This window comes from Mustela nigripes, chromosome 18, assembly GCF_022355385.1.
Source record: "Mustela nigripes isolate SB6536 chromosome 18, MUSNIG.SB6536, whole genome shotgun sequence".
Taxonomy (NCBI): Eukaryota; Metazoa; Chordata; class Mammalia; order Carnivora; family Mustelidae; genus Mustela; species Mustela nigripes.
Genome location: NC_081574.1, coordinates 15,275,366 through 15,302,609, shown reverse-complemented (window position 1 = coordinate 15,302,609; position 27,244 = coordinate 15,275,366). Strand labels below are relative to the sequence as shown.

At 39.4% G+C, this 27,244-nt stretch overlaps 2 protein-coding genes across 2 annotated transcripts in view; one reads left to right on the top strand and one right to left on the bottom strand.

Annotated features, from left to right (window-relative positions):
• Positions 1-27,244, bottom strand: part of CFAP96 (cilia and flagella associated protein 96) — a 164,503-nt gene that overhangs the window by 110,812 nt on the left and 26,447 nt on the right. The window lies entirely within an intron of this gene.
• CCDC110 (coiled-coil domain containing 110) lies at positions 5,202-26,395 on the top strand. The gene is made up of 7 exons (XM_059384457.1): positions 5,202-5,239; positions 7,250-8,016; positions 19,763-19,818; positions 20,127-20,192; positions 21,454-21,564; positions 22,303-24,415; positions 26,259-26,395. Exons 1-7 carry the CDS (start codon positions 5,202-5,204, stop codon positions 26,393-26,395), a joined length of 3,288 nt encoding a protein of 1,095 aa, XP_059240440.1.

Sequence of the window (27,244 nt, the reverse complement as noted above, 5' to 3'; positions counted from 1 at the left end):
TTTTCACTTGGGATCAACTTTAATTCCATTAGTCTTCTAAATCCTTAGAGTATATAAGAACTGCTTTGAACTCAGCATTGGGTATAACAGAATATTGCCAGTGAGTCTTTGGTGCAATTACTTTGCATGAACTCAAGCTTTTAAAATTACTCTCCTCAAATGAAAAGAAGTTCTAGTGAACTTCATGAATCTGATCTGTCTCAGTGTGAAACACTGGCTCTCCTGGGACTATCAGGAATAGTTATCTAATTCATGAATCTTCTGGCTTGATGTAGTTGTGCTCATTTAATTGGCTTTTGATTTTTGACAAAACGGCCAGACCTTCACATGGTCAAAGAGACTGTTGGTCCTCTATCATCTTCTTGGTCCAAATCATGCCCATTAATTTATTCCTCAAGTTCTCTTCCCAACTTATTTTTCCAATTCTGTCTCTCTCTCTGTCACTGACTCTTTCCAGCCTGCAAGTATGCTCAAGTATCATATACCATCCTGAAAGTACCTCTCTCCCTAACAACTATTCCTTCTCAAGCTACCTTGATAGTGACCTACATCTATCCCTTTAGCACACAAATGTCTCAGAGTTAGACCAAACCCACTTTCTCAGCAACCCCACCTTCCCGCTATTAGTAAGTCCTCTTAAAACGGCAAACAACTTCCTAAGGGCCAAAGCTATTGGCCATCCTTAGTGAATTGTGGGATTCATTCTATACAGATGATACTAGGTTAAAACCAACTAAAGGAAACTTAGAGAAGGCAGAGTGGAAATGTTTGCATTGGGAGCAAGCGTTGAGCTGTCAAAGGCCTGCTACGCAAGGTAGACTTCCGAAGTCACCAGCACGTCGGTCTGCCTCTCTGGCCAAAGCACTTGCCTTAGGAAAAATTATCCAAATTTATTATATCCTAAGAGAAGTTTGATCACTTTTTCACACTACTGTAGATCTCATCTATGACTGATATCCTTGTGATCTCAGGCTTAAAAAAAAAAGATCTTCTGAGGCTAAAAAATTTAAAAAAACAAGAAGTATTGTAGTCCAGTAATAGATTGCTAAGAAAAGCTCTGGCTAGCTTGTGTTTATGCCGTGCTCTTGAATTTGTTCCAGATTCTTGAATCTGCAGCAGTTAGTCAACAGGTGAAAGCGGATTCTCTAGGAGGAGTTACCATTTGAAGATTTTGAAATACTGTGACTCACAGATTTTTCTCATTGTCAGCACAGATTCTAATTCTGTCCATTAGCAATGAATTCCACAATCAAAAAAAAAAAAAAAAATCAGACATTTTCAGGGAAGTTGTTGAATCAACTGACATGTGTGACCAGAGAAAGCATATCTCCTGACCGAAAATGCTCCGCTGTCTATCTAATAGAAGGCCAAAAGAAACAGAAACAGTCTTAGGGTGCATGGGTGGCTCAGTGGGTTTAGCCTCTGCCTACAGCTCAGGTCATGGTCTCAGGGTCCTGGGATCAAGCCCCACATCAGGCTCTCTGCTCAGCAGGGAGCCTGTTTCCCCCTTTCTCTCTGCCTGCCTCTCTGCCTACTTGTGATCTCTCTGTCTCTGTCAAAGAAATAAATAAAATCTTAAAAAAAAAAAAGAAAAGAAAAGAAACAGTCTCATCCCACCAAGAAAGTGCAGGTGAACTGTGATATCACAGCAGGAAATAGAAACTTTTAGCTCTAGTATTAATTATATTTATACTTCGCCTATACTTATGTAAAATTTAAATGACATGTTGTCCCATCTCATAAAACTATAATTTGTTATAGGGAAAAGAAAACATTAAAATAAGCTGATTTGGGTAAACCGGTGTGTCAGAATCGGGAAGTCTGTCAATGATCAGTTACAGAGTTTTTAAAAAGTTCCTGAACCTTCCCATGTTTCAGTTTTCTCCTATACCCATCTAGAAGATGTTTCTTCATAAAATTCCACAATTCTCAATGCCATTTAGTATAAGTAGGAATATTTCACTAAGAGCTTAATTATTGGGGAAATAAATACATTAGGGAGGGAGGAAATTGAACATCCCTCATTAAGTGTTCCGAGTATAAGCTTTATTTACCAATTTCAGATGGGATAGTGAGCCATTCAGTGTCACAGGAGCAGGAACAGAGACAGGTAGGCTCCGCAAGCATAATGCATAATTTACAGATTTTTCTGTACATCATGACACTTCATTTCTATATATTGAAAATCTGAGTGTTGTAGAAGACACTGAGTACTCAATAGCAGCCAATGGCTCATGAGAGCCTCAGAGGACCAGGTCGTCCTGGTCTCACTCAGAAGAATGAGGTTTTCCCCATTTGAGAAGTCTAAAGGAAATTTCAACATACTCTCCCTTTTATCGAATTCTAATCTATATTCTGGGCAAGCAAATAATCATCTTACTTGACTTTACAACTTGGCAATGAGGAACTTTAGGGTCAAGATGGTAGAGTGAGAGCACATATAAGAAAAATACTTATGGGGCGCCTTGGTGGCTCAATGGGTTAAGCCTCTGTCTTCAGCTCAGGTCATGATCCCAGGGTCCTGGGATCGAGCCCCGCATTGGGCTCTCTGCTCAGCAGGAGCTCCCTGCTTCCCTTCCTCTCTCTCTGTCTGCCTCTCTGCCTACTTGTGATCTCTGTCTGTCAAAAACATAAATAAAAATCTTTAAAAAGAAAAGAAAAAACTTATGTTCTTTACAATAAATGGTGGGTCAATCAGATAGCCATAATTTTTAAAATGGATATTGACACATACCTCGTACTCTATAAAAAGATCAATTCCAGATGAATTAGCAAATCTAAATATGAAAGGTAAAACAATCCAGCTTTTAGGGGAAAAAAAAAAGAATGAATCATTTCACAACCTTGCAAAAGCAGACACAGGGTGTCCATTCCCAAAGAGGGAAAGGGGAGCACCCATGTGTGGGGGAGCACTGGCAGCAGTAAGCAGCAGAGCCTGAGCCGAGTAAGGAGGGACTGGCTAGTGTGGGACTGGCTAGCGCATGGTGTCAAAGTTCAGGGGGACGTGGAAGTCTTCTACACAGACGGGAGGCCCAGCATAGTGTGCACAGAGCCCAAGAAGGGGAGGAGGGTATCTAAGTGGAGAACAGGCCCAATACAGGGTTCAAAGTCAAAGGCAAAGTTAGGAGGGAAGAGGCAGTGCAGGGTATTAGAACCCAATTGGATGGCAAGGACATCTCCATGGGACCTGCTGAGAGACTGGCATTGAGAGAATGGATATCTACAAAGGTATTACTCACATAAATAAATATAGGAAAGATAACAAGAGTCAACTTTCTCACTGTTGATTAAGGGAAATTACAATATGGAGAGAGACCTAGAAACAGCACTACGGTGTTGGACTGGAACTGGAGGTATCATGAACTCAATATATGGAGATAGATACAGAACTAAATATGGATGCAAATGTCCGTGTGTTCGGATGTAGTATGGGTATAGATGTCAGTATGTATGTGTGCATGTGTATCCAGGCGTTTTCCAGCTCTATCCACTAAGATGGCCTGGGAGCAGCTATACCCAGATAGCAACACTCACACCTAACACTCACTTCCTGGTTTCTAAATACAATACCATTCTCTTCTAAAACAAACCAAGGTTCCTCAAGGGAAGGGCTGATTTCAAGGCTAGGGCAGGGAAAGTATGGGATGAGACGGGAACATCTGGTTGTCTAGGCAAAAAAATGAAGAAATGTTCCAGCAATAAAGGGGACATGTCAAATGTACATAGAAGCCAGATAAAGAAACTCTCACTGACCCCTCTAGGAAAATTTAAGCAACAACATCAATCATGTTAGCAACAGAAGGTAATCCATTCCCACCGAATGAAATGGGAAACTCTGAGTTTACGAGACTCTGATTAAAGGCAAGACAAATACGTGCAGTGCGAGAGTTTGAACTGGACCCTTTTGTCTAATGGACAATATTGGGAGAATCAGTGAAACTTGAGTGGGGTCTGAAGGTTAGATAGTAGTAATGTATCAGTGCTAATTTCTGGATTTTAATAGCCATATTGTGCTCTTAATGAAGAATGTCCTTATAAGTACATATCAAAGCATTCAGGAGTGATGGGACACCATGTCAGCAACTCCCTCTTAAAGGTTCAAGAAAAAATGAAACATGTAGCTCCAACTTTACTTTAAGTGGATGATAATTTCAAAAATTTAAAGAAAAAAAAGAGAAAAAAAGAACGGGGCGCCTGGGTGGCTCAGTCAGTTAAGTGTCTGCCTTTGGCTCAGGTCATGATCCTGGGGTTCTGGGATTGAGCCCCTGGGACCAGGCTCTAGGGAGCAGAGCCTCCTTTTCCCTCTCCCTCTGCCTATCACCTTCATTCTCTCTTTTCCTCACTCTCTTTCTCTCTCACTTCTCTCAAAAATAAACAAAATATTTTTTTAAAAATCAAAACAAGTATATAAATAAATAAATAGGAAACCAAAAAAGTCAAAAACAACAGCAGAACTAAGATATTTAAGCCCATTTTCACAACTCAATTACAGACCTATTTTTTTTAATACAGAGAGACCTAAAAATATATATAATTTTGAGTAAAAGGAGCAAGCTGCAGAATAAAACAAAATTATGATATCATTCATGAAAATTTTTAAAACAAACAAGAGCAACCATCTACATTACTCAAGAACACACATGTAATTACTATAAAGATGTAAGAATGGACTGTAAGGCAATACTCTAAATTCATTATAGTGGTTTCTTGTGGGAAGAACATGGGGACGGAGGAACAGGATAGGCAGTGGTAGGGAGTTCACGTCTATGTAACGTTTTAATTTGTCTAAATAAATATAAGCCAAATACATCAGTAGAATTATAACTGTTAATTCTGGGAGATAGAAGCAAAGGGTTATTACATCATTCTTTGCACTTTCCATAATTATTAAATTTATCAAAAAATAATTTAATAAATAAAACATAATGAGGACTTCACATTTTACAGGCCATCTAAATGTGCATTTACTTAGCAACCATGTAAAATTTTTAGAAGTTGGACAAATGCATCAAGAAAGTTGATATACAATACAAATTAGAGAGTACACTTCCCTACTTTTTAAAATATAGATTTTTTCTGATATTTGAGCTAGAATCGTTGAATCTTTTTCAACTGAAGTATAAAATCTTTTTAAATAAGGAAAAGTTAACAACACTATTTATGAACTCTCACCTTAGACTCTGAGGTCTAGAGCTGCTATTATGGTCGTCCTCCGACACAGCTATCGTCCGTACCTGCTGTAGTGGGACCCTCACACAAGATCCCAGTAATCCTCAGAACAATGTTGTTGGCTCCCAGTTGTACAGAGAAGTAAACTCATGCTCACATCGGGGAAGTCACTGAATCACATTCAGAATGGAGTTTCAAGTACTGGCTGTGATAGATGACAATGGTTTTAAGTGATCCTGAGTATTCAAATAAGATTTCCTCAACATACATTCAGAAATGCAGTGAAGGCCCCCAGAGAAATGTCTACCATCCACCCTCATTTTTTAGGAAGGTGTTCTCTCTCTCTCTCCCTTTTTTAAGATTTTATTTATTTGACAGACAGAGATCACGAGTAGGCAGAGAGGCAGGCAGAGAGAGAGGGAAGCATGCTCCCTGCTGAGCAGAGAACCCAATGTGGGGCTCAATTCCAGGACCCTGGGACCATGACCTGAGCCGAAAGCAGAGGCTTTAACCCACTGAGCCACCCAGGCGCTCCACAGATGTGTTCTCTTATTAGAATTTCCAGGTTCTCTCTCACCAGAGAGGGTCTCCATGTGTAATTGTTGGTGGGAGGTCCTACACAAGAGGCCTCTTCTGAGGGGATGCCACTTACATCATAGACATCTTTATTATTTAAAAGATTTTTCTTAATGTATTAATTTTTATAACTTTGTAGGCTCCAAAGATAGGCTTTTTTATGTTAATTACAATAAGTTTTTGACACATTATTTTTTTCTTCTGAGAATATAGATACGATTTAGTTTACAAAAGAAAAATGTTTGAAATCCAAAGGTCTTGTTGATTTAACTTCTCAAATAAACTGTCCTAAGAACTGCTTTCTGACTGGGAAGTATCTTAAAGTATGAGATTATGGCACCTCGTAAATTTGAGTTTGACATTGCAAGTTACCATCTTCTTTTCATATTCTATACTAAATAGTGTCGCAAAATCCTCCCATTTAAATCCCCAAGAAATTTCTGTATAGTAACAAATATTCACTTGCCATCATAATCTACATATATCACATAGACAAATTAGAGTTATGAGAGAACATTACATTATATTAGCATATTATTGGTTTTGATAGTTACATGAAACATGGCATTTGTTATGGAAATTCCATTAGTATTGAAATTAACTTATTAAATTGTGGTGGTGTTTTATCTACATCCTCACTTCAAAATACTGTAAATTATTTAGAGTATATAGTGACAAAATTAACCCCCCCATCTACAAAAATTTTCAGCAATGTGTCTGTTAAACTACACATTGCTGAAAATTTTTGTAGATGGGGGGTTAATTTTGTCACTATATTCATCAATGCAGAACATAAATTCTCAAAAACGCAATTTACTCAAATTGTCTACAATGCCACAAGAAAGACTCTCAAATCTTCTAGAAAACGAGAAAGCACAGCAAGTAAACATTGAGACTACCATAATGAGTTTCATTTCCATGAAAGCAAAACATATAATTATTATAAATTACTGTATCATAACTTTAAATTCCTTACTGTGACTTAAGTTTTGAACTTTCAATTATTTTATATTCTATCCGTAATGGTTGCCTTTGCAAAATAAGTACTACATATTCATCAAAACTTTTACTTAAAGAGCGCCATTTTCTGTTCTACACAAAGTTATCGCCTGCAGCTACGCCAGTCCTTAGTTGAACGAGCCCTTAGTTGAACGAGTTCCAGATTCCAACACAACATCCATCTTTTGCAAGTGGTTCGCCCAGGTGCACAGGAAATAAGCGAGCTTTGACATATGGAGATCAGTGGAGACAGATTTAATGTGCACATTTTCATACATTTCATTATTATTTTAAGATCATTATTGGAAATCGGGGTCTTCTTTTAAGAAAACAAAAGTCCTTTCACAATATTGATGTTGGACTGTTCAAATCCCCAAACGCTGAAACTACTCCGGCGGATAGGCTGAAAAACGAGGAATGAAGCAAAATAAACAATGAAATAAAAAACGGAGAAAGTTCCTAGGTGTTTGCCTGTCTCCAAGCATTGGAGCCTTTGTCCCCACAGCTCTGGTCCAACAGGTGCTGCCTTAAGAGTCCAGCTACGATCAAGATCAAGTTCTGGTCACGAAAGCGGCGGCAGGAGTAACTGCCCAGGGAGACCGGCCCCGGGTTTGGGAGGGCACAGCAAACCGCCCCTGTCCGGGGACCGGGACCCCAGCGCGCACCTCCGCCTCCCACCACCCCGACCCCGCACGTGCCCTGCAGCGGCTCGAAGGGGCCTGCCTCCAGGTTACCAGGCAACGCGCTGCCCCGGCGCGGAGCTACTGGGCCGAATGCGTGGGAGAAGGCAGTTGGGAGGAGACCTTCAGCAGCAGAAATGGGCCCTGGTGAGAGCCGGGCTGGGGAGCTGTCTCTTGAGGGGGAGCCCTGGGACGTGGACGGGTAGGGGAGGACGCCGTCCCCCTGCGCCCCGGCCCTTTCAGCACCAAGGCGGGTCCCTTCTGGAGAGCCGATCTTCCCGACCAGCCGAGCACCCTGCTCTCCCCGGGGAGAAAACCGCCGCCTACATCCCCACGCCCGGCCTTTGCTTCCAGCCCCGGAGGCTCCCGGTCCCGCCGCGCTTCGTGGCCCCAGCGCGCCCTCCCGTGGCCGCTTCGGGCGCCCGAATCACACGCCTCGCCTCCCTTCTCCCAAAGAAGCTGAAAGCCACCTATGGTTCTGTTGCAGAGAAGCATCACGAGGAAGAGGACGAAGTTGACTGCGTTCTCCTTTCAGCGTCCAAGATCCTAAATTCCTCTGACGGGGTAAAGGAAAGTGGTGGCAGTGAAACAGGTAATATCTCCACTGCAGTGGTGTTTCTGCCCCTTGACTATAGACAAGGGGTCCCCTGCCTAAATCCACGGGCCTGACAGGTGCACTTCCAGTCCACAGGTACTTCGGGGAACTTTTATTATAGGACTAAAAAGAGCTAACACAGCACACTTACATTGTGCCAGATGTGGTTCCAAGCATTTAAGTGTATCAATTCATTTAATCCTCTCAACAACCCTATGAAGTAGGTACTACCATCATCCACATTTTATGAGGAAATTGAGGCACAGAGTGACTGACTCCCTCCCCAGGTCTCACAGGTGGCAAGTGACAAAGCCAGTATTCAGCAGGGCGTCTCCAGAGTCCAGCCTTACCTATCGTGCTACACTGTACTGCTTCTCTGAATACCAAAGAAGAATATTTTAGGCAGATGATAAAAAGATACACACTTTTCCCAAAAGAAAATACTTTTTACAGGAAATATTTGTGGACTACAAGATATTGTATAGGGAGGCTGTTTGAAATAAGCAAAGAGCTACAATTCCAAGCTCCCCATGAACCACAAATAAGATATGTGTAAATCCCCAGTTAGGGGTATCATATTGAGAATCCGGCATTCTTACTTCCTTGAGAGAAGCTCCAGGAGGTTACACACCTCTTGGAAGAGCCTGGTGGCCAGTGTGACAAGCCAGGGAAGGAACAGAGCGCTCTGGGTAGAAGGCGGTATCTAAAGAGATGTGCTAAGTTAGGACCCCCCGTTGCCCAAAACCCACACGTGGCAAATGGGGAATCAAGACACAGAGGCACTGAAGGAAGTGACCTGAGATCAGGGCAGGATTTCTGCACCTTCCTAAACTCAGGATCTTCACAAATGCCTTATCGAGGGGCCCTGAAAGAAGAGCTAAAGCAGCCACATCTGAGTAGACCAAAGACAGCTGGAAGCCCAGGAGCCATCAGTATAAGCAGCATCCCAGGGGAGGCGAGCAGGACAGTGCAGTGACCTGCCAGAACTCTTCTGTGCCCCACCATCCACAAAGACCTGCAGGCATCCTTGTGCATAGGAAACCTGAACAGGGAGTAAGAGTCTTCACAGGGAATAGAGAGGCTGCGACAGCTCCATGTTTACCTCGAAGAGAGTATTTAAGGTGAGAAGAAATTGATGTACTTTAATTTGGCAAGATCCTGTGTTCCCTAACGCGAGTGAGATTCAGGGCTCTGGGGAAAGACGCCAACATCACAGAACATGAAGCTGCGTGCAAAATAGCACATACATTTCTTTAAGAGCCACAGTCCATCTGGCTAAAGCAGATAGGTTACAAGTGCAAGGTCTAGCAAGGGCAGGTTTTTAGGAGCATAGATTCGAACTCCGGTGCCGCCTTAGATGGCAAAACTAGGAGGTATGGCTTTGTTCTGTCCTCTTTTTCCGTTCTATCTATACCTCATTGTCACCATGTGATCCATTCCCTGAGTACTAACCAACAGAATATTAACCCCACTTGTATAAATAATGCCAAGTTTAAAGAAACTCTATAGTATTTCTGGGGTCTCTTTAATTATAAAAAAGTGGTTAGCCTATGTAATCCTTGATTGGTTGGAATGAAGATGTGAAGGATGCTTTGAAACTTCAGTATTCACCGTGTGCGGCTTTTAGCGCCCTGTTCTACCCAAGTCTTCATTCATTCATCCAACCATCCATTCGTTCATTCGTCTAACAAATATTTTTGAACAAGCACTGTCCTAAGTGCTGGGGATCCAACAGCAAACAAAATGTGCAGAATCCCTGCTTACACGAAGCTTACCTTCTCCTGGAAGGAACAAATGAGATTGTGTGTACGATGGGACTTGTAAATCCCATGGAGCAAAGTAATGCACAGAGAGAGTGCGGGAGGATTGGAGGTGGGTGAGGAGTGTGCGATTTTATTTTAAGTAGGGTGGTAGGAGACTTCACTGGGCAGATCACTTCTGAGCAAAGACCTGAAGGAGGTAAAGGAGTAATCAGTGCAGATTTCCAAGAAAAGAGCATCTGAGCAGAGAGAACAGCAACCGTGAGGGCCCTGAGGTAGGAGAATGCCTGGCACATTTGAGGAACAGTTGGGGTGAAATGGGAAAGCGAAGGGAGAGGATCAGCAAGGAAATGGGGGGGGGGGGACACTGTAGTTCTGCGTCAGGATCTGGGGCATTATTGAGCACAAAATGGGAAACATTGAAGAGTTTCAAGCAGCCATCCCTCCCCTCCATTGCAACTGGAAATTTGACATTTCCTGACTTACTATCATATCCATAATACCCTTGTCTCTGCAGTAGTGATTGGAATAAATATTTTTTGAGCATTTAGTTGGTACCATGCATTCTATTCTGCAAAGGGCTTTACCTACAAACCAGATAACTACTTGTGTTGTCCCTCATAGCAAGTGTATGGCAAAGCCAGGATTCAAGCACAGGCAGCCTGACTCTGTAGCTTCCCTGACAAAGCCCCAAGCAGACGGTGTCACACCTCATTAGGCTCTGTAAAACAGTTCCTTCTAGGAATGAATTTATATTGTCAGAGCAAAACTCTGCATTTGAATCTGAGAATGACAAAGCTTTGGCTACAGAGTACTTAACATTTTATACTGAGTAATTACTATGTTGCATTTTAAAAACTCGTTTGTTCTCCTTCATCTATTAGTTACAGGTATGCACTTAACACAGACATATCTCAGAGATATTGTGGCTTTGGTTCCAGACCATTGCAATAAAGAGAATGTCACAATAAAGCGAGTTATATATTTTGGTTTCCCAGTGTCTATAAAAGTTATGTTTATATTACTGTAGTCTACTAAGCGTGCAATAGCATTGTCTATTTTTTAAATGTACATAAAAGTGTACGAAGTATAAAAAATACTTTTTTTTGAAGGTTTTATTTATTTATTTGAGAGAGAGACAGTAAGAGAGAGCATGAGAGCGGAGAAGGTCAGAGGGAGAAACAGACTCCCCGTGGAGCTGGGAGCCCCATGTGGGACTCATCCAGGGACTCCGGAATCATGACCTGAGCCAAAGGCAGTTGTTTAACCAACTGAGCCACCCAGGCGCCCTAAAAAATACTTTTTGCTAAAAAATTTTGACCATCTCTAAGCTTTCAGCAAGTTATTGGCACTGACTACAGATCACTATAACAAATATAATAATGAAAATTTTTGAAATTTTGTGAGAATTACCAAAATGTGACAAGAGACACAAAATAAGTAGATGCTATTGGAAAAAAATGGCACCAATAGACTTGTTTGACACAGGGTTGCCACAAACCTTCAATTTGTAAAAAATCACAGTATTTGCCAAACGTAATAAAATGAGGTGTGCCTGTAGGTTGACTATGACATAATCCTCTGCAGGTTTCAGAATAAATTCCCCATATCTTTAAGTACTTCGAAAGCCATCCCACTGATAAACTATCTTGTTTTTCACTCCTCACATTTAAATATGAGACAGCTAGACAATTTAATTCAATATAATATGAATACTATTTCTTGCATTCCCAGTAGAGTATCAGCTTCCGGGGCTGGGACCATATCTTTCACTTTGTCTACACACCTCTCAATATTGCATGTTTATCAAAGACTTAATAAATGATGACCTGTGATTGTGTTCCCCCTCCTGTGCCTCTTTGGTAATTTCCCTTCCAATTCTAGAATCATATAATTCTATGTGGTTATTTAAGTATTACTGAATTTTAAGATTAGCTTTCCTTTGGGAATAAGTGGTAGCCAATGTCTCCAAAACTCATAAAAAAACAAAAAGTTTTTCTGATAGCCTTTAGAAAGCAATAAATCAAAACTACTCCAAATAACTATTTCACTCTTATTGTTTCCTCAATCTCTAAAACCCTTCACCACTACCTCTAAACTCATTACATAATCTTACACTGTGGAAAAAAAAAAAAAAAAAAAACAAGCAGCAATCAGATCCAAACTCCATGACCCTCAAACTTAAAATTTGCTGACCTACCTGTTTGTGTACCCATATTATCCGCTGTCGTCCATTTCTTGTTTGTCAAGTTTTTATTTAAATTCCAGTTACCATACAGTATAATATTAATTTCAGGTGTACAATACAGCAATTCAACACTTCCAAACTTCACTTGGTGCTGGTCACACCAGTGCCCTCCTTAATCCCCATCACCTATGTGACCCATCCCCCTCCCCCCTCCCCCTTCCCCTCCGGTAACCATCAGTTTGTTCTCTAGAGTTCAGAGTCCGCTTTTTGGTTTGCCTCTCTTTTTTCCCCCTTTGCTCCTTTGTTTTGTTTCTTAAATTCCACATGTGTGAAATCATATGGTATCTGTCTTTCTCTGACTTATTTCCCTTAGCATAATACTACCTCCACTATGTCACTGCAAATAGCAAGATTTCATTCTTTTTTTATAGTTGAAGAGTATCCCCCCATATATATGTATACACACCACTTCTTTATCCATTTATCAGTCGATGGACACCTGGGCTATTTCCATAATTTGGCTCTTGTAGATAATGCTACTATAAATATCAAGGTGCATGTATTCCTTTGACTCAGTATTTTTTTTTTTATTCTTTGGGTAAATACCTAGTAGTACAATTGCTGGTTCATAGGGTAGATCTTTGGTGGACCCTCCACACTGTTTTCCATAGCGGCTGCACCAGTTTGCATCCCCACTAACTGTGCAAGAAGGTTCCCCTTTCTCCACATCCTCACCAGCATCTGTTGTTTCTTGTGTTGATTTTAGCCATTCTGACAGGTGAGGTGATGTCTCGTTGTAGTTTTGACCTGCATTTCCCTAATGATATGTGATGTTGAGCATCTTTTCATGTGTCTGTTGGTCATCGGTGTGTTTTCTTTGGAAAAAATGTCTATTTGTGTTAACTGATCATTTTTAAATTAGATTATTTATTTGGGGGTATTGATTTGTATAAGTTTTTAAAATATATTTTGGATACTAGCCCTTTATCAGATATGACATTTGCAAATATCTTCTCCCATTCTGTAGATTGCTTTTTAGTTTTGTTAATGGTTTCCTTTGCTGTGCAGAAGCTTTTTTATTTTGATGTAGTCTTAATAGTCTATTTTTGCTTTTATTATTTTTATTATTTTATTATTTTTCTGGCCTCAGGAGACATACCTAAAAAGAATTTGCCATGGCCAATGTCAAAAAAGTTACTGCCTGTATTCCCTTCTAGGATTCTTATGATTTCAGGTCTCACATTTAGGCCTTTAATCCATTTTGAATTTATTTATGTTGAAGTATAAGAAAGTGGCCCAGTTTCATTCATTTGCATGTAGCTGTCCAGTTTGCCCTACACCATTTTTTGAAGAGACTCTCCTTTTCCCACTGGATATTCTTTCTTGGTTTATTAAGGATTAATTGACCATATAATTATGGGTTTATTTATCAATTTCCTATTCCGTTCCATTGATCTATGTGTGTTTTTGTGCCAGTACCATACTGTTTTGATGACTACAGTTTTGTAACAAAACTTAAAGTCTGGAATTGTGATGTCTCCTGGCTTGCTTTTCTAGTTCAAGATCACTTTGGCTATTCAGGGTCCTTTGTGGTTCCATACAAATTTTAGGATTGTTTGTTCCAGTTCTGTGAAAAATGCTATTGGTATTTTGATAAAGATTGCATTAAATATGGAAATTGCTTTGGATAGTATAGACATTTAACAATATTTGTTCTTCCAATCCATGAGGATGGAATGTCTTTCCATTCCTTTGTGTCATCTTTGATTTCTTTCATCAGTGTTTTAGAGTTTTTAGAGTACAGGTCTTTCACCACTTTGGTTCAGTTTATTCCCAGGTGTCTCATTGTTTGGGGTGCAATTGTAAACTGGATTGGTTCCTGGCTTTCTCTTTTCTGCTGCTTTATTATTGATGTATAGAAATGCAACAGATTCCTGTGTGTTGATTTTGTATCTTAAATTTACTGAACTGGTTTATCAGTTCTAACAGTCTTTTGGTGGATTTGTTAGGGTTTTCTCTACACAGAGTATTGTGTCATCTGCAAATAGTGAAAGTTTCATTTCTCCCTTGCCTATCTGGATTTTCTTTTGTTGTGTGATTGCTGTGGCTAGGACTTCCAATACTATGTTGAATAAAGGTGGTTTGAGTGGACATCCTTGTCTTGTTCCTGACCATAGAGGAAAAGCTCTCAGTTTTTTCCCATTTAGCTTGATATTAGCTGTGGATTTTTCATATATGGACTTTACTATGTTAAGGTGTGTTCCCTCTAAACCTACATTGTTGACGGTTTTTACCATGAATGGATGTTGTACTTTGTCAGATGCTTTCTCTGCACCTACTGAAATGATCACACTTATCCTTTCTTTTATGAATGTGATGTATCATGTTGATTGATTTGAAAATATTGAACTGCCTTTGCAACTGAGGAAGAAATTCCACTTGATCTTGGTGAATGATCTAATGTATTGTTGGATTTGGTTTGTTAGCATTTGAGAATTGTTGTAACTATGCTCATCAGAGATATTGGCCTGTAGTTCTCTTTTTAGTGTTGTCTTTATCTTGTTTTGGTATCAGAGTAATGTCGGCCTCATAGAATGGATTTGGAATTTTCCTTCCTTTTCTATTTTTTGGAATAGTTTGAGAAGAATAGGAGTTAAGGACTTTTGTCTTGCTGTTTTTAAGATTTTTTTTCTTTATCACTATATGTTGCAAAATTTAATTACAATATGTCTTGGTGGTTGACTGCTTTTGCTGATTTTGATGGGAGATCTCCATGCCTCCTGGATCTAGATGTTGTTTTCTTCCCCAGATTAGGCAATTTTTCAGCTATTACATCAAATAAAGTTTTTGTCCCCTTTTCTCTTTTCTTCTGGGACTCCCATAATATGAATATTATTACATTTGGCAGAGTCACTGATTTCCCTAAATCTATTCTCATTTTGTACAATTCTTTTTTCTCCTTTTTTCTAGTTGTGTTCATGGGACAAAGTGAGCCTGGGATCCTCCTATTCCACCACCACCTTCCCACCACCATCTTCCTGCTCCTGTTCCCGCTGTCCCCAGTCTCAATGGAAGAATTGTCCCTGCTGAGTCAAAGCTCATTCCCTTTATCCTAGCTCTCCTGGAATTCTCAAGTACTTGGCTTCAGCAATTAATCTCCCTCATTCTCCAGAGTGATTCTTCCCTTTTTCTACTACATGATTCCAGCAGGAAGCAGGCATGTCCTGACCTTCACATCTCTTCTAACATGCACTCTATACCACTAGCCACCCTATTTCTTTCCACAGTAAAAACTCAGAGGAGTTGCCTATACTCAATGCCCACAAATCTTCACATTTCATTCTCTCCGGCCACTTCTTTCAGACTTCCGTGCCTGTCACTGCACAGAAACTGCCCTTGTCTAGGCCAGCAGTGACATCTATATTTTCTAGTATAGTGTTCCTATCCATTCCTCTGAACAAGAGACAAGAATACCCACTGCCTTTTGATGTCCACTTTGACAACTAACAGAAAACCGAACTTGAACATATCTAAAAGTTTTCCCTAAAACATCTTCCTACTCCGTTCTCTTCCATTGTAGTAAATAACATCAGCACTCATCATCCATATGATTTCACCAAAAACAACCAGGAGTCATCCTTCCTTCATCTCTTCTGGCCACATTTAATCCCCTAGGAATGTTTTATCTTCAAAACCTATCCTAAATCCACCTACATTCCTGCATCTTCCCCTCTGCCATTCTAGTCCAAGACAACTTTGTCTCTCACTTGGATTACCAAAGTACCTCTGCCATTGCCACTTTATAACCCATTATCACGCTGGAGAGTGACCTATATATGTTTGTTTTCAGATCAAATCATTCTCATGAATGAAACACTCTAAAGCTTCCCATTTCACTTAAAATAAATGCCAAACCCCTCAGGTTGGCCCACTAGGGCCTATATAATCTAGCCCTTGTCTCCCCCTCTGACCTCTAATCATAATGGGCTACCGTCTGCTCATTAAGCCACAGCCATACTGACTTTCCTTCCTGCAAACACAGATAAGCATGTTATACTTCAGGACCCTGCCATGTCCTCTGCTCCAAATCTCTTCCTACAGATGTTCACATGGCTGGCCTCTTCTCATCATATGGTAATCTTGGCTGAAGCCAGCAGAACTGCCTTTCTCAAACATGCTTGCCTCAGCCCCAGCATAGAAGGTCCCACCCCTAGAATATCAGTGCATACCCCTGCCCACACCATGTCTCCTGACCAGAGAGTTTTGAAGGGCCTCAGTTCCAGTGAAGGTGGTGACAGGTTTCATTTCACAAGCAGTCCAGAGCACCCCTAGCTAAAACTCACCACATTCAGGCCAGGGACCAGGCCAGATAAGCCTCTGCCAACCACCTCTCCAGGGCTGTCCCCATCCTCCCTGTCACATTAGCCTATCCTCTTTGTGTTATTTACCACTATTTGAAAGTATCTTGTTTATTTCTATTTGCTTTTTATTTGCTCTTCATTCTCCAGAAAGTAGGTTCCATAGGAGTCTTGGTTGTCTTATTTATTGCTGTGTCTCTAGTACCTACAATTGGCCATACCACACACTAGACACTCAATATTTGAGTGAATGATGTTGTTGAAGGAATGAATCACTAAATATGAAACAAACAAAAACTAAATCATTAACTTTTAAAAATTATTCTAGACTTTCAGATAGAGATTTTAGAGTCAAGGAAGACCCTAGATCTTCCCCCTCCAGTACCAAAAGAAATGGACAAAAGAAAAAAAAATTAGAAAACTAGCAAAAACTTCACCAGCAGCACCTGAAGGACATAAAATTGGAAAATTGAGGCCAAAGATAAAAACAGAAGATTCTGGGGCACCTGGGTGGCTCAATGGGTTAAGCCTCTGCCTTCAGCTCAGGTCATGATCCCAGGCCCCGTGTGGTGTTGTGCTCTCTGCTCAGCAGGGAGCCTGCTTCTTCCTCTCTCTCTGCCTGCCTCTCTGCTTACTTCTGACCTCTGTCTAATAAATAAATAAATAAATAAATAACCGGAAGATTCTGACAAGGCAAACTACAGACTGGCTTCTTTCAGAAGCAATAAAACAAGTCAAAATTCTGAAAATACTCATTTATGCCCCTCCCACTGTGAATACAAAAAGAAGAAATACCTGTGTCTTCCTTTCTGCTGACTGGTCTTTAGGTTGGTTAGAGAGGAACAGCTAGGAGAATAGATGAGTAAATCTGGACACTGATCAAGAGGGGCTCTGCAGTTCTGAGTAGGGCTGCCACTAGCTCATGGGGTGCCTCTGCATGGATTAGAGAAAGGTATATCCAACTCTGGGTACATGCAAACCCACATAGGATACCAGTTAGCTGAGTGTAGTAGAGCATGGCACACATCTCAGCCCACATGTATCTTTTGGCCAGAGCGCCTGTGTAGTGAATAACCTTTACAGTCTTACGTGGCAGTCCTAGTTCCAGGACTCCATCTTGAATTGAGGGAGTGATCCCAGTCAGGAGACTATCTCCCTACAGTAATAAGATATATCTCCTCTAGATTTCTACCCAGTTTCAGGGAACAGCAAAATGCCAGAGATCACATCCTCCAACGGAGGCTTTCACAGCTCCAAATGATATCTTTTCCACCAGACCCCTTCACCTAATTTTTAAGCTATAGAAAACAGATCGGAAAACACAATGGCTCTGCAACTCTATCTCAGAGGAACAGACCAATAGACTCCAAGAACAATGTCTAGAGAAAATATCTACAATATGTCAAAGAAAATAGAAATTCTGAGCAGAGTTGCTCAGGTTTCACTGAGCCATACGAAAAGAAGCATCATGGTAACTGCAATCATACTATAGTCAGAAAAGAAGGACGAGATAGAGAGAAGGAAATATATGTAGTAGCAGTATGTAAATCTCATGCTCTGTCTTTAAAATCTTGTATTTGCTATATCCCTTTACTGAGTCTTTAAATTTCTTTTGACTCATATGTCATACTCAGTTTTAGAAAGAAATAGTGTTTAGCCTTCAACTTCTAAGTCCTCCTAACAAGACAAAGGAAACCTGTGTGGAAAGGGGAAACTGATGCTGCAGAAGTAGAAAGGAGATGGAATTTTGAACAGTAAATCCATTAAGAATAAAGTTGAAGGCTGAAAATATTTACAATAATAATGTCCCATCTTTGTGTTTAAATAGCTTTGTGGAAATTAAGGTCACATAACAAAATGTAAAACATCATAAAACATCACAGTGTGAAAATAATTTAATAAGCAAATATCATGAAATGTGGGAAGTAAATGTGAGAGCAAGTATAATCACAGCTAATTTTCTCATCATTTATTCCCCATTCTTGGCAGGGAAAAAACAACATTAAATACAAAGGAAGTGTGTGTTATTAAAAAAATATAAAAATTCCTGTCTGTTAGTCCTTTTCATGACATGTTTTCATTAGCTTAAAGGAATCTTATAGGAAATAATCTTTCATGTAGTTAAAAAAATCTGAGTAATAGTGATAACTTCTCTTTTTTGCAGTTTTCTTTGTTCTATTAAAAAGAAACATAAATTTAATACTACTTATCAAAAGTAACATGTATAATATGATCCCACTGTTCTAAAATAATTTCTTTTTTTCTGCATATATGCATAGAGAGCTGACTGAAAGGAGAGTACCTAAAATCCATAATGGTTGATTCTGGGTGGTAGGCTTCTAGGTAATATATTGGTTTGGATTTGCAATTTGAGTTCATTTAGAAGTTCTTAGAGTCTGAAAAACTTTGGGATGACTTGTTGCATTTTTCCAGATCTCACTTGAGTTTGTTTTTTTTTTTTTTAATCTCTCTAAGATGAACATTTCAGACTACTGTTTTATTCCTAGTAAGATACAAAGCTGAGCAACATCCAAACAGACTTACTGTCCCTCCCTGCCCTCTGATGAAGGTGGGATTCTTCAATTAAGCAAATAGCTCCAGGCTCTGAACTTCTCAGGGATGATGCCAGTTGCCAGATGGGGGTGGGAGGGGTCCTATACTCTGCAAACCAGCTCCTACAACATCTGGCAGACTGTCATTCCAAAGGAGAGATGTGCTGATCTCTTTTGAAAACTTCTCTCAGGGCAGAAATTGTCAGCCTAGGGGAACATTCCAACATAACTCTCATTTCATTTGGGACACTGAATTTTTTTTTTAATTATTTAATAAGAATTTACAAAGCAAGCAAAAAACCTATTTGGACAAAGAGAGGTGTGTGTCAGGAAATTTGCAAACAGTTTATAGTCTCTCCCCTGTTAGAGGTCCATAACCTATTTTCTAGGAAGGAACACATGGATCTTTATAGTACTTTGCTTAGGAGCATGACAAAAATTGTGCTGGTAAGTCCAATTTGTTTTCCATGATGAGGAAAAACATCACATGGCCATTTCATAGACACTGAGACCTACACAGTACTTTGTCAAAGGTCTCCCATTACAGGATTATTAGTTTTAGTTTTTTTTTTAATGCAGTTTATATTGCAGAAACAAAGATAATTGAGTTTTTGAGAGTTCCAAGTTTGGCATTACAAATTAATAGTTTATTATAAAAGTAAAACCATTATTAGAACCTCAAGTAGGTATTTTAAGCCAAGTGAAAATTATTTCTTGACCTTATTATGTGACTAGCATTGGGTTCTTTGATGTCCTAATATGGACATCAAATTCTCATATCTCTGTCTCACTATCCAAGAAAGTTAGGAGACTACTTTCTATTACAGTTGTTTAAAAATAAAACTTAAGAATTAGATCATAATGGTTTTTCAGTTTTCTTTTTAGAATATGGCTGCATATCAGAATCGGAAAATCAAATACAACCACAATCAGCACTGAAAGTAAGTTCATTTTCATTTTGGTTTTTTCCCCAAATACCTGTATAAAGGCTGATCTCTTTCAGAATAAATACTTCCAAAATGATGTGGATTTTTCACAAAAATCTTCATGAAAATACACTGGAGAATTAGCAAGAATGACTAAGAATGTGAGTCCTTTGACCCTCATGTGATCATTTCTGTTAATAGGCAACTTTGGGGAACATATATAAGAAATAATAGCAATTTCAAAATGGTTCAATTTCGTGCTCGCTTCGGCAGCACATATACCAAAATGGTTCAATTTCATACCATGTTTCATTTTATTACAGGCCCTTCAGCATCAGCTGGAATCATTTCAGGCTCTCCGAATTCAGACTTTGCAGAATGTTAGTATGGTATGTTTCTTTTAATCTCTATTGGGAAATACCCAAACTTAAGATATCACCCCACATTTCCAAGCTAATGACCACTAGCCAACTGATTCATTCATGTAGAATGTAATAAAATAAGGCCACAACATATTCCAGGCTCAAAATTTGAGGGAAACTACATTCTATTATAGTTGAATTTGGATACTACCAATATATAGCCTACAAAAGGGAACTCTCATATAAGTGATCTGAAATCTAACTCAAATTGACCCAGGGAAAAAGTATATTTTATTAGCACAGGTAACTGAAAATCCTAGGGACAGTTCACTTGGCAGTGGCTTAATCCATATGATCAGGCCTTTGGTCATCAGAAACCATCTCACTCTTTATTTTGGTTCTACTTTCCACTGTACTGGATTCTCAGATTCCATGTGGTACCAAAAGGGCTTCTAGAAGCTCTAGGCTTTTATCCTTCCAGATTCCAGTCGGCAAAGAGACCATGTTTTTTTCTCCCTTATACTGAATTCTTGGCCTGATTATGACTGCCTGAGATTGTGTCATATGCAGTGCTTGAATAAATAAATCGCGTTGAAAGGAAGGCAGTGTTCTGACTGGTTAGCTCTCAGTCATGCGCAGCTGAAAGTGGGATCACCAAAGGCACATGGACTTCATCCAGAACAAATGGGGGATAGTACTAACAGAAGGATAGGGTATGGATACTGGCGGTGCATAACACAACACATACTCACTGAAGATCCAATATAAACTTCATCGTAATATTCTTATACTAAAAGCAGCTCCAGGGAAATGGCAAGAGAAGACAGACTGATGAGAGAGATTCTGATCAGAGACAATTCTGATGAGAGAGATCAAAAGTCTCTGCTTTATTCAACAATATAAAAAATCAAAATCCAAAATTACTTGAATGTAGTTCATAAAATTTTATCATTTTACTAAAGTAAGTTTTTCTTATAAGGCCATATAATAATATATCATATATATAATATACATATGATATAATAAAGCCATAATTTTCTTTAAAATTTTTAATTTTCTTTAAAAATTCCTTTAATGATAGAGATTATTATAAATTAAATACATTTGTTTTATATTCTATATGATGGGAAAGAATTTTTAGGTCCAGGAAATTTAAAGGTATCTTTTAATTATAGTATCTATTATCCCTATACATTCATATGTTTCTTATGTTTAGAAGTTTATAAACTATAAGTTTATAAGTGTATAAATCTGAAATCAAATTATAACATCAATTTATCTTTTAAAGGTACAGTCTGAAATCAGTGAAATCTTGAACAAAAGTATTATTGAAGTAGAAAACCCACAATATAGCTCAGAAAAAAATCTAGTATTCGGCACATGCATTGAAAAAGCTTTGGTATGTTATTCTGTACAAAACTATTTCTATATTCAGTCACTTCAAAAACGTTACTACAATCAGATTATCTTCACCTTTACATTTTTAACCTTCTTCAAGGGTCAAATGGACTGTCAGAGGAATACCTAAAATATTCCCAAGTAAATTGAAATATAAGGCAGGTTTTTTTAGCCTGTCTATCCACTTAAGAATTTTTCTACTTTTAGGATTGACCAAGACCTGAGGTGAATTCTTTAGAAACAGGCTGGAACCAGAGTCACTCTGTCTACAGTGATTAGAACTCACATTTCTAGAATAGACACAGCCCTAGAGTCATCTGAAATAGGAATGCAAGCTAAGGTTGACAAATAGCCCAGAGTGGAAATACTCGTCTTCCTTAAATTTCCTACTGCATTTGACCTATTGCTTCTATCTTCCCCATCTATCTACAATGGTCTCTTAATGGGTTCTAAATTTCTATTTCTGATATTGAAGGGTTGGCCCATGTATGTCAGCCTCTGAGGAAATAAATATAATTTCTAAGCAAACTGTGAAGACCAGAGTTACAGATCTCAAAATAACTGCTGTTAGATTTTTCTGGAGAAAATGAGTCATATTCATTAGGCTTCTTTGCCTATAGAAATGGATAAAATGTTCATCTGGGCTATAAAAATAAATCCCCCACAAAATATTTTCTTGATTTTCTTATCATGTGGCAAATGATAGTACATTTATACTATGCTTTTTTATTGTCACTAGCCTATAGAGAATCAAGAAGAAGTCCTTTCTATGGAGAAAATTCATCCTTTTGAGGAGTCCAACACTGTTCATTCAACAGAAGAAAAATTCAGCAGTGATACTGTTAACAATCTCTGTCAAGGTATAGATATTCCATCCCAAATACATTTCAAGAACCTATTAACTTGGAGAACTTCAACAGATAATTCAGCTTCAAACATAATTATGAACCCCTCAGAAAATTCTGACATATTAAAGAATTATAATAACCTTTATAGTTTTCTACCTCATGCACCTCAAAATGTGATGTCTCAAGCTGATACAGTAATTCTGGATAAATCCAAAATTACTGAGCCTTTCCTCAAGCATGGATTTTGTGAAAATTTAGATGATATCTGCCATTCTATCAAACAAATGAAGGAAGAACTAAAGAAGTCACATGATAGAGAACTGGCACTTACAAATGAACTTCAGACTTTAAAAACTGACACAAATGTTCCAAGAAATGGTAAATATGACCTGTCCCACAGTCACAAAGAAGAAACTAACTTTATTAAGGAAGAAAATATAGAAAGTAACTTAAATGAAGATATAAAATCAAAGAGAATTTCAGAATTAGAGGCATTAGTAAACAAATTACTCCCATTCAGGGAAACCGTATCAAAATTCCATGTGAATTTTTGCAGGAAATGTAAAAGGTTATCTAAGAGTGAAATGCACAGGGGAAAGAGAAATGAGAAAAACAGTAAAGAAATTCCTATCACTGGCAAGAATATTACAGATTTAAAATTCCATTCCAGAGTTCCAAGGCATACACTGTCATTTTTTGACCCAACAAAATATGAAATGAAAGACAAAGAGACACGACCACTATCAAAACAAGGACCAATAATGTTTGAAAATGAGAAAACATCCAAAGTCAATTCTGTTACTGAGCAGTGTGTTGCAAAAATTCAGTACTTACAGAATTACCTAAAAGAATCTATGCAGATACAGAAAAAAGTAACGGAACTGGAGAATAAAAATCTAACCCTTAAGAACAAAATAAAACCTCTTGTCTTTACTACACAATCTCTGATACAGAAAATCGAAACGTATGAAAAGGAACTTAAGAATCTGGTTGAAGAAAAGAACGCTATTCAGTCCAAGTTAATTAAAACAGAAGAAGATGGTAAAGAATGTCTTAAAGAATTGAAAAAATTAATTAGTAAATATAATGTTCTTGTAGGACAAAACAAAACTCTAGAGGAAAAAAATAGTCAACTTTGTTTGGAGAAGCAACAAATGATAGAAACATTAGATCAACTAAAAAGTAAAGAACACAAAACCCAAAATGATATGGCCATTGTCAATAATGAAAATAATAGAATGAGTATGGAAATGGAATCACTGAAAACAAATATTCTATTGATACAAGATGAAAAGGAAATGCTAGAGAAAAAAACATACCAGCTTCTAAAGGAAAGAAGCTCAGTTGAAAATGAACTGAAGGAAAATCAACTAGAGATAATGCAGCTAAAAGAGAAAGAAAGGTTGGCAAAAACTGAACAAGAGACGCTTCTTCAAATAATAGAAACAATTAAAAATGAAAAACTTAATCTTGAAACAACATTACAAGAATCCATTGCTGCTAGACAAATGATGGAAAGAGAAATTGAGAATATTCAAACCTACCAATCTACTGCAGAGGAGAATTTTCTGAAAGAAATAAAAAATGCAAAATCAGAAGCAAGTATTTATAAGAATAGTTTGTCAGAAATGGGCACTGAATGTGAAATGTTATCAAAAATGGTAATGGAAATTAAAACAGATAATCAGATTCTAAAAGAAGAACTAAAAAAACATAGTAAAGAAAATATAAAATTTGAAAATAGCATCAGTAGACTTGCAGAAGATAAAATACTTTTAGAAAACTATGTAAGAAGTATAGAAAATGAAAGGGATACCTTAGAATTTGAGATGCGGAATCTTCAAAGAGAGTATTTAAATTTAAGTGAAAAAATCTGTAGTCCACAGAAGGACCCATCAAAAAAGGGTTATATTTCAAGAAGAGAGAAATTCCATTTGGACAACTATGATACTTATGAAGACACCTCCAGTCCTAGGAGTAGGCCTTTGGCTCCTGATTTGAAAGGTATGTAATATTGTGGTGAATTAGTAGAGATGTATTTAAGATTTTTTTCACCCACTGAGCACTAGCCAGAGTACAGTAATAAGAAGGAAACTTTTAAGATGAATACAATTTAGTCTTATAAGATTTGTATCCAATTTATTATATACTGGAATTATTTAGGACCTTTGCTCTTTGGGGGCACCTGAGTGGCTCATTTGGTTAAGTGTCTGTCTCTTGATCTCAAGTCTTATCTCACGGTCACAAGTTCAAGCCCCGCATTAGGCTCAATGCTGGGCATGGAGCCTACTTTAAAAAAAAAAAAAAAAAGAGAGAGAGAGAGAGAGAAAGGATTTTTTCTCTTTTGATAAGACTCATGTTGTTACTTATACCACTTCTCTACATTGTATATGCACACAGCAACTTTGACAGAGAGCAGAGATTTTGTTTCTGTTTTATCAAGTATACTTGGCACTCCCATGTTAAAAAAAAAAATCTTTTTTTTCCAGGAATTCCAAGTCAACTATATCAATTGCTTCCATCCAAGATATGTAAATAAATTTCTAAAATCAATGTTTCAAAATCCTTTGTCCAGTACTTTTTTCTCCACAAAATTATTTTTTAATTTATTTATTTGAGAGAGAGAACATCTGGGGGGTGGGGAGAGATAGAGGAAGAGGGAGAGAGAGAATCTGGAGCAGTTTAAAAGAGCAATTAACATATAAAAGGTAGTTCTAGAACTTTGCCAAAACATGGAGGAGCTGGGCGAACGCTTTCCAAGTCATAGGGACTGAAGAATGACACCTTAAAAGCACAGATGAGAATAGAGTCTGGTTGCCCTGACTGGCTGCCTCAGTAAACCCTGGGACCACAAGCACACACCAGCCCCAGCTGTGATGGGACACAGAAAAAACGCTATAGCTTAAAAGGCGAAAGGAGGGGCGCCTGGGTGTCTCGGCTGAGTGACCAGCTCTTGATTTTGGCTCAGGTCGTGGTCTCAGGGTCCGGGACTGGAGCCCCACGTGGAGCTCCATGCTCAGTGGGCAGTCTGCTTGAGATCCTCTGCCCCCTCCCCCTTACCCCTACCCCCACGCTCATTCTGGCGCATGCAGGCGCTCTCCCTCTCTCTCTAAAATAAATAAATCTTTAAGTTAAAAAAATAAAAGGGCAAAGGAACCGCAGGAATACTCCCTGAAGCCGAGGGACTGCTCAACACCACAGCAAGCCCCGGAACTGCAAGCCCGCAATAACCCCAGTTGCACCTGGGCATGGAGGGGGTGGGGATTAAATTAAGAAAAAAAAATGCTTTTTTATATTTGTTTTTGCCTTTTATTTCTTTTTTTTTTTCTTTTCCCCCCTTACCCCCTTTTTCTTTTCTTTAAAAAGATGAAGTTTAACATTGCGCCTGGCATATGAGATAGCACTAGAACTCCACCAGAGGCTAGGGGAGCTGCTGGAACACTCTCTGGGTGGGAGGGTCTGGTGGATATGGTTTACGCTCCCCCTTGAAAGCATGGACCAGTGCATGGTCCAGGTATCCTGGCTGACCTGCCGTCTCAGTGAGCCCCAGACCTGTAGCCACATAAGCCCCAGCCACCCCACCAAGGCAGCCGAAGGACAGTGCGCACCAGGACACCTCTGAATAGCATTCACTATAGCCCCATCCCTCACACCAAGGTGACACAGGTACAAAGCACCCCAGAACACAAGAGGCCCTCACCACTTCGCCTTCAGTTTATTAGGGCTCCCTAAGTATAAAGCGCTCCAGAACCTTTGAGTGGATGTCTGCCTCAGACACAGCTGTCTGGCAGGGTGCCCCTCACACAGAGCACCCTAGAAACATTTGCTGGTGTTGCATTGGTTTCAGCTACCCCACAGGGTACCCCTATGCAAGGCACCCCAGAACACACCTGCCTGTACCAGACTCAGTCCCAGCGGCCTGGCCAGAAGACCCTCCTCACTGAGAACATGGTGCACCCTGGCTTGCACCCAGTTCAGCTTTAGCTGTCCTGCTAAAGGCGCCCCCTTTGCAGAGCATCCCAGGACCTCCTGGCCTGTCCCCCATCTCAGAGTCAACTGTCCCTTCAGGATACTCACAGATAGTCCTGGAACACTCATTTATATCTACATCAGCTTCACTATCCTGCCAAGGTGTCCTCTGTACATAGAGACCCAACCCTCACCCCCATGCCCCGAGTGCATCCACTTGAGCTCAGCTGTCCTGTCACGGCATCCCCTGGGCGGTGAGCTCAGGGACCTCCTGTGCACAACACCTAGGCTTCAGCTTCCCCCTGCTCTGGGCACACCTTGCTCAGAGCATCCCAGGGCACCCCAGCTTATACCCACTTCAGCTTCAGCTGTCCTGCCAGGGTGCCATCAGCACAGAGAATCTTGGGACACCTTGGCTTGTGTCCACTTCCGCTTCAGCTGCCCTGCTGGGCCTAAAGACACACAAACTGAAGTGAAGGGATGGAAACACAGTTACCATGCAAATGGACGTGAGCAGGGGAAAGCCGGACTAGCAATATTTATATCACACCAAATAGATTTTAAAACAAAGACTAACACGAGGCAAAGAAGGGCATTATGTAATGATAAAGGGATCAAACCAACAAGAGGACATAACAATTGTAAATATCTACACACAAAACACAGGAGCCCTTAAACATAAAGCAAATATTAACTAAGAGGAGAACTGACAGGAATGCAATAACAGCAGGGGATTTTAACACTCCACTTGCATCAGTGGATAGATCATCCAGGCAGAAAATCCATAAGGAAACAGTGTCTTGTAATGACACATTAGACCAGATAGACGTAACATACACAGAACAGTCCACCCAGAAACAACGG

Excerpts from the sequence above, each read along its gene's own strand:
- CCDC110 (XM_059384457.1), top strand. The coding sequence starts at position 5,202 with ATGGTCGTCCTCCGACACAGCTATCGTCCGTACCTGCT. Across the intron at positions 20,193-21,453 it reads CTTTGCAGAATGTTAGTATG|GTACAGTCTGAAATCAGTGA; the intron begins GTATGTTTCTTT and ends TATCTTTTAAAG. Across the intron at positions 24,416-26,258 it reads TTTGGCTCCTGATTTGAAAG|CTACCCCACAGGGTACCCCT; the intron begins GTATGTAATATT and ends CATTGGTTTCAG.